The 7,992-nt window shown below is 31.2% G+C and overlaps 1 protein-coding gene across 1 annotated transcript; it reads right to left on the reverse strand.

Moving 5' to 3' along the window:
* Positions 1-1,603, reverse strand: LOC105113287 (transcription factor MYB24). Its single transcript, XM_011009397.1, has 3 exons — positions 1,234-1,603; positions 993-1,122; positions 1-870 (listed from the first exon to the last, which is right to left on the reverse strand). The coding sequence occupies exons 1-3, from the start codon at positions 1,394-1,396 to the stop codon at positions 186-188; spliced, it is 978 nt and encodes a 325-aa protein (XP_011007699.1). The 5' UTR covers positions 1,397-1,603; the 3' UTR covers positions 1-185.
* Between the last annotated feature and the right edge of the window lie 6,389 nt (positions 1,604-7,992).

Raw genomic sequence — 7,992 nt, forward strand, 5'->3', positions numbered from 1 at the left:
TAATTAAACATGAAATACCAAACACCATTAAAAAAAATACATATACAGGCTTCTTCAACAATCACTTGAACTCTAAAATACTCAACATAATAACTACAATATTCACCAATAATGCTGGAGTTATCTATTAAACTATATATATATATATAAGTCTGGGTCAAGATGATTAATAGAAAAGATCCTAATCATCGACAGGGACCACTCTGGATGCCTGTTTCTCTCAAGTCCCTAAACTGCCACATGTCATCCATATCCCATAAAGTATCTTCCATGCTATCAAACACCCAATTGCCTCCTGCCATCTGGCATTCCAATGGTGAATTGTCATAAGTGCCCATGCCAGCAGAAGCCTGATTGAATCCAACTGGGTCATAGCAACTGCCCTCCTCATAGCAGGTGTCACTCAAAATTAAGTTGCTGTAGAAAGTATCACCATGGAGAGACGAGCAAGTTGGGTTTTCAAGAATTTCAGGCTGCGGTGAGATTGTATCGGAATTTGCAGAAAGAACATGAGGACTTGTGACTGAACTTGAATTTTCACTGCCAAGATTTAAATAGTGTGCCAATCTGCTTTCTGGAGGACACAACGACGTTGACAATGAACTAGGAACTGGGGAATTGGATGATGGAGACCTGACTCCATGATCAGCTTGTGATTGTGAGTCGAGTGTTGTCAAGTAAGAAGAATAAGAAGCCTGCTCCATTTTTTGAAGCAATCTTGGCATCCAGAAACTCCTAACAGCATCAAGAAACTTCGTACTGCTAGCCTCCATGTTAAGTTGGCGTGCCTCTTTCTGCACCTTTGTCCTCCAATAATTCTTGATTTCGTTGTCTGTTCTTCCAGGCAGATGTTGTGCAATCTTTGACCACCTGGAATTTTCAGAAGAAGGCAAATATTAGGATCTAGGAGTGTAAGACAATAAGTCCATAAAACATAAGATTTAACAGCAACCTTAATTATTAGGACTTGATTTGATGATGAGATTGTATACCTGTTACCCCACTTGGAGTGCAGTTCAAGAATCAAAAGCTGTTCTTGTGGAGTAAGATTTCCACGCTTGACGTCAGGTTTTAGGTAATTTAGCCATCTCAATCTGCAACTCTTTCCGGTTCTCTTCAGTCCTGTAAAATTAGAGCATGAATAATTGGGCAACCAAAGCAAATTAAGAAATTAGTGAATTATTTTAACGTTTTGTAGTTGATACATGGTTCGTCATGGGGTCTTCAATATACCTGCACATTTTGCTAACATGTTCCAACGACCTTCACCATTACGAGCAATGTAACGAGTAAGCAAAGTATCTTCTTCAAGAGTCCATGGACCTCTTCTTAGCTCACCTTCCTCTTCGCTAGAATTGTAAATCCTCCTTTTAACACCAAGCATTGATGCTCTCATAATTTTTTAGATGATATCGGTATTTAATAATTATTGTGCGTGAAAGAGAGAGTGAGAGGGAGAGAGAGGTATTGGTCAAGGGTCTAATTAGTGCGTTCGAGTAGTAGTACTAAAGTGAAACTGCGGAGAAGTGCTAGAAGTTTATAGACCACCATAGCATGGTTCAAGCTATCTCTACTAACCTAGAGAGAGTTTAGAAATGAACTTCATTCGCAGTTTCTTTCGCCAAATGCTCTTTGCCTTTATATACAAATGAATGGAATGGAATTTTTTGTGGTGGGGTGGTCATTTCCGACGAGTGATGTGCAATGGATTATGAATAGACTGAAAATGTTTCATCCAAATAAAAAAAGAAGAAAAAAAAAAAGGAGGGGTGGGGAGGTACTGTAGATTGAAAGGTGCCCAAGATACAGGGTAAGTCTCACTTAAAGGACCCTATCTAGCAGTACTACGTTCAAAGCACCAATAATTAACGATATCCTGCAAAACTCTTGACGAGCATGAATATATTTCAAAGTTATTTTCTTTTAGCTTGGCAATCAGTTAATCATAAGGAATAGATCTGATGAGTCGAAAAGATATAAACCAATTGATCTGAAAATATTTTTTACAGTAAAAAAGAAAACTATACAAGAGATTAGGTCACATCTGTTCTTTGTTTTTAATTAATCATCCGAAATAGAGAAAGAAGCCACATTATGTCAGTCTTCCAATAAACCAAAAATATAAAGAGGCCACACATTAGCATGTACAAAGTGGGATCTTCCTTCCCATCCCATCAACTATGTAATGGCAGACTTGTATGAAAACAGTAGTCAATGACTTAGCAGAGTACTGCAATTAAAGAGAAATCTCCAATTCAACAACTCTTTCTATCTAATCAAACAAGTGATATACAGAGCTGGTACGTAAAGGCGTAAGGAAGAGTAAGGAAGTTAAACTCGAAAGTGAATCTTGCTTGTTTCTCTTGCGAATGATTCTCCTACCATTTTCTTACGTTAATTTCTTCTACTTCCTCCTTGCAAGAAACGTGATTGACTAGACAAAATATATTATTCGATAGCACACACTACTATTATTAGGGGTTGGCCATTGTTAATGGAAGTCTGAGGACTTCGTGTAAAGTGCTGCACTTCTCATTCTACGTCTTTATTTTTCAGTTGTGAAAAATATCTTTAGTCATTTTCTTTATCAATATTGCAGGCTAGTTTTTTTTATAGTCCTAGTAATCTATCATCCACAATAAGTTAATATATCTTAAAAAATAGATTTAAATGAGCATTTCAGTTTGACTAAGAAAAATCAAAGAAAGAAGCAAAAATCTTTCGGATTTCTTAAATTTCTTGTTTTGCCAAAGTCATCGAAGTTAATTAAAGACTTGGAAAACAAGTGCTATAAGATTAGAAAAGAGAGAGTTTTCTTGTTAATTTTTAATTTTTTTAATTACAAGTTATAAATAATGATGCAGGAGGAAGGAGGAAGATAAAGGTAACAATAAACACATGACATGGATATTTGATAAGAAAAAAAAATATAGATGTAAATTTTAAATTCATAAAAAATATAAAAAAATAATTTAAAATTTTTAAAAATATTATTATATCACAAGTGTAAATATAAAAATCAACTTCACATAAAAAATAACTGCTTTCTTATAAGATTTATAAACTTTAAATACGTCACAAACTCAGCATCAAAACAAGTAAAGATTACTATAAAAAAAACAACCTTAGCATCAATTAGAAAACAAGTAAAGATTACTATAGAAAAAACAATCTCAGCAATCTTCTATAAAAATTTGAATTAGATTTAATAATTAAATAAAAAATTATAATTTTTTTGAATCATTATTCTAGCTTAAGACAATCAGTCTTTTTTTTTAGATTTATATTTATTTTATTAATTTATAAATATATTTGTTATATCATCTATTTAATCTGTTTAAAGTAAATTATTATGTATTTGCAGCAAATCTATTCTGATTTTGCAGGATCACTTGTTATCTCCAGAGAGATACATCAAATAATTTCTCCCAAATTCATCAATACAAAGTTAACAAGAAAAATTTCCTTTTCACGTGAATTCCTTTACCGCTTCCTGGGGGAGAGAGCCTTTTTGGTTGTCTAAATCTTTAGCTTTGATGAACTTGGCGAAACAAAGAAATTCATGGAAACGCATAATTCTGTCACTGTGGAAAGAATATTGCATTATTACTTTATGCGAGTACAAGTACAGCACTCACTCTTAGAATTTAATTGGAGTATCATTTTAACGTTTATTCACGTACAACTATGCCTAATTAAAAAGTTGAATGAACGTGTGATCCATAAGTGACGCGAAAGGGTTTTTTTTTAATAATTATTTTTTTAATAATTATTTTTTTATTCCTTTTTATTATATTTTTTAATAATTTATTTTTTTATTTAGTATTACTAGAGTTTTTTTTGTTGTTTTTATATATAAGGAGCTGTGATAATTTATTGATAAGTGAGTCATGGATAAATAAAATTAATTATTATGAGAATGTGGTTTATATTTAAAGGTTTTTACTTGTAATAAAACCAGCTACTTTTCACTCTGCACTCCTATAACCGAATGCAAGATACACAAATTTATTATTATTATTATTTTCGATTGCAATGGGTCTAGTTTATATATTTTTTTATATTGATATATTAAAATAACTGAAAAACATCTAAACAGTGTTAATTTAATTTTTTTTATGAAAAAAAAGTTAAATTACAAAAACAAACACATTAATTTACTAAGAGAATCAATTACTGACAGTTAAAATGAAATTAATAAAGGATAAATGTTTTCATAGTTGCGAGTTGAGAGTGCTCTGCAGCTTTTATAATTAGTGATTGGATGCCTTGAGCACGTGTCTATTTTTAATCTGTGAATATTTTCAAGATCTCACGTGACTTGGGTTGAGACTGTTTGAATAGAAATCTCACATTCGTATTCCAATAATAATACCAGTGAGCCGGGAACATGACCACGAGTCTCATGCGCGTGTTTGGGCGGTGGGGGACCGGATAAAATTTCATACTTATCCATCCGATGGGAGAGAGGAAAGGGTATTGAATTAATGTTCATGCATCTCTCAAAACACTGAACGTGGATAATTTTGGCTCGATGTTCTCACTCCTCAATCGTGGAATCTTGTGTTCTAAACTTTATATTCAATTGAAGTTGATATATATAGACTCTGGATGAGATGGGGGAATTTTGAAAGACAATTTCTATGATGGGTGGCAGGGGCGAATCCTCCAATGTTCTGGTGGGAAGGGCTTCTGTCTTCTCCAACGAGATTTCATTTTTAATGACATCTAAGATTTACCTGCACATTTTTATCTCCTTTTTACTGGGCTTCTTTTTCTTTAACAATTTCATGCGAAGCTCCCTGCCCTTCTCTTAACCTGTATACTCTAAAGGCCCGGTAAGATAGCCCATTAGGAGGGGTTAGCCTCTTAAACCTGGCATGTGTCGGCCCAATTAAAGGAAGATGGACCTCCTACTGTGCAATGGACACGCGCATGGAAAGGAACTCTTGACGAATGATTTTCTTGTTTAATTTGATCGAGGCTGGAACTCAGAAATACTCTTCTACTAGTTTGTAATTATCTAATACATACAGTATATCATGACATGGGAATATTTATGCATCCTAAGTCATTTGTTTTGTGTTCTGACAGGTTTAATAGCCACCGGATATTTCAAATTATGTGGGCTTTCATCCCATTATGTGGACATCATCCCAAGACGATGGTGAGAGATCAAGGTTATGGAGGGCCTAATTTTACTTCTACTCAACTAGGCCTATTCCACTCCGATGCTTAGTTACGTACTGTTCAATCTCTTCTCTTTCATCATAGGTTATGATCTTCCAGAATTATTGCAAGGACAAAATTAAAAAAAAATAAAAACATGGATGAAATTTTAAATTAACATTAATTAGCGGCCTTTTTTTACTTCTTTCTTTTTCCCACAAGTCATTTTTCTTTTGCTTTGACCTACAGCTATGTTTTCTTTCAATTTAATCCTTGAAAATCCTTTTTTTGTTGTCTTCGATTTTTTTGGTCTCTTTATATTTCATTCTTGTGAGCACCAAGGTGTCAAGGATTGTTTCGGAGTTCAATAAGGTGTTGATTTTGCTTTAAAAATTTAAAAATTATTGTATAGGATAATTTTAAAAGAGAATGGAATAAATTTGACATTAACAATAATTTCCAACCTTTTTTGCATGTTCATTGTTCAAAGGTTGTGTAAATATACACTCTGGTCTTGTAGTTTTCACTTTCTTTTGTGTCTAGTCCTTTATGTTTTTGAATTTTTCATTTTTATCCCAAACTTATTTGTTTTACTTTTTATAAGATTCATGTTTTGGCCCAATAGACCCAAATCCAAATCTTAGTCTAAAACTCAACTCAACTTAATTAATCTAAATATTTAAAAAAAAAAAAAAATTTTTTATCTTTTTCTCTTCCTCTTAATTAATCTAAATATTTAAAAAAAAATTGTTTTTTTTATCTTTTTCTCTTTTTTTTTCTCTGGTGTAACTTTCTTCTATATATATAAAGGATTTCAATTTTAGCTCGAGTTGTGATTTAATAGATATTGAAGATACAAGTAAGTGATTTTCTCCTTTATTATTTTCTATTAGAAAATTTATTATTAAAAGATTTAAAAAGTGTTTATGATTTTTATATTATCTTGATAATTAAAAGATTTAAGGGTTTTAATTGATGTACTATGATATTCGTTGACTTAGAACAAATTGATTTTATGTATAAATTTATGGGTTGTTGAATAACATATTGTTGCATTATGAAATATACATATTTGAAAACTGATAAATCAAGATTCCAATCAAAGTTTTTTATTCAATGTTTTAAACGTTTAACTATTATATTATTTTATTTAGTTTAGATTTTAACAATATAATAAATATCATGAATTATTTGTCTTGCTTTGTTTGATGATAAAAAAAATTTAATTATTATTTGATTCTATTGATTTAAAAAAATATAATATCATGAAAGATTACAAAATATTGTGAAATTTTTATATGATTTGTTTTATGATATTTATGTTCTAAGACTTAGCATAAATAAAATATTTTTATGATATTATTTTTACATTGCCAATTATTTACTTGAGTTTCGGATCATGATACTTTTAATTCTCAGGCCCTGATAGAGTAAACAAAAAATCATTGAAAGTAAAAAATTTTAAAAAGAGAGAAAATTTTTGGGTAATCATTTTTTTTACCACCAAATACTTTAATCTTGATGTTTATAAATTCATTTTTATAAAAAAAACTCAACGAAGATAATTTTTACTTTCATTGATGTTGAAAAGGGTACTCAAAGCTCTTTTTTTTTTTTCATTTGATTTTAAGAATTTAGGCCAATTAAAAAAAACAATTGTTGTTAGAAACAAAGGTATAAAGGTTCATGTTTTTATTTTTCATTTTTTAAGTGAAAAATGGTTATAATATGGGTTTAATATGTCCAAAAACAAAGATTTTGATTTTCCGGTTACTAGAGCCACCTCTAGTTATTGGAAAAGCGACAATAAACGACACGTTATTTGCCCGACGAGAGACACAACATTCATAAAAATAAAATAATCTTGAAGGTGAGTTATATGTTATTTGTCTTTTTAAAAAAAGGAAAAAAGGTGTGTGAACCATAGTTTTAAAACCCGGCCCAGCCCGCCGGGTTAACCCGGGACCCGGCCGACCCGGGGCTGGAACGGGGCCGGGTTGATGAAAAAATAAGGTAAGCCATGACCCGGTGTGACCCGGACTACCCGGCGGGTTGACCCGGAAACCCGAACGACCTGCAAAAACCCGGTTGCAATCCGTTGACTTTTATTTTTTTTACTAAAACGATGTCGTTTTAATTTTTTAAAAAAAATAAAAATTGACCCGGCTAACGCGGTCAAAACCTGGTGACCTGGTCAAAACCCGGAACCTGGACTTTGGACCGGGCCAGGTTTAAAAACTATGGTGTGAACCTGAATTTTAAGGTCCAAGCATGCCCGGATTTACTTACGGCCGACATGCATATCCAACCCAGGAATGCCTGAACTTTCAATTTCTTCTCATCTCCTTTTTTTTTTTTTTTTCCTTTAGCTTTTTATAATTAAGTTCTTTTTAAATAAATGTTGTTTAAATGATTATGTAATTATGACATAATTATATAGCGTGTAACAAGCAAAGAGTTAATGCAGTCTAGTTAGTAGCAACAAGACTATTAAATTAAAAAAATAAATATTTGTCTAGAAAGATTTCAACTTTTAGAGATTATAAAAAATTAAATAATTGCATCCCCACCTTAAAAATGAGAAAGAGCGATCAAGAAAGTACCAGGAGTGAACTACATTGACATATAAATTTAATTTTTTTTTCTAAAGTATTTTTAAAAATATTTAAATTTTTTTATTTTAAATTAATATATTTTAGTATTTTTATATTATTTTGATATACTAATATTAAAAATAATTTTTTAAAAATAAAAAAAATATTATTTTAATATTTATTAAATAAAAATTATTTTAAAAAATAATCATAACCCTGTAATTAATCG

The sequence above is a fragment of the Populus euphratica genome, unplaced genomic scaffold (genome assembly GCF_000495115.2).
Source record: "Populus euphratica unplaced genomic scaffold, PopEup_1.0 scaffold5.1, whole genome shotgun sequence".
In the NCBI taxonomy this organism is placed as follows: domain Eukaryota; kingdom Viridiplantae; phylum Streptophyta; class Magnoliopsida; order Malpighiales; family Salicaceae; genus Populus; species Populus euphratica.

Excerpts from the sequence above, each read along its gene's own strand:
- LOC105113287 (XM_011009397.1), bottom strand. The coding sequence starts at position 1,396 with ATGAGAGCATCAATGCTTGGTGTTAAAAGGAGGATTTACAATTCTAGC. Across the intron at positions 1,123-1,233 it reads CATGTTAGCAAAATGTGCAG|GACTGAAGAGAACCGGAAAG; the intron begins GTATATTGAAGA and ends CTAATTTTACAG. Across the intron at positions 871-992 it reads CACTCCAAGTGGGGTAACAG|GTGGTCAAAGATTGCACAAC; the intron begins GTATACAATCTC and ends TGAAAATTCCAG.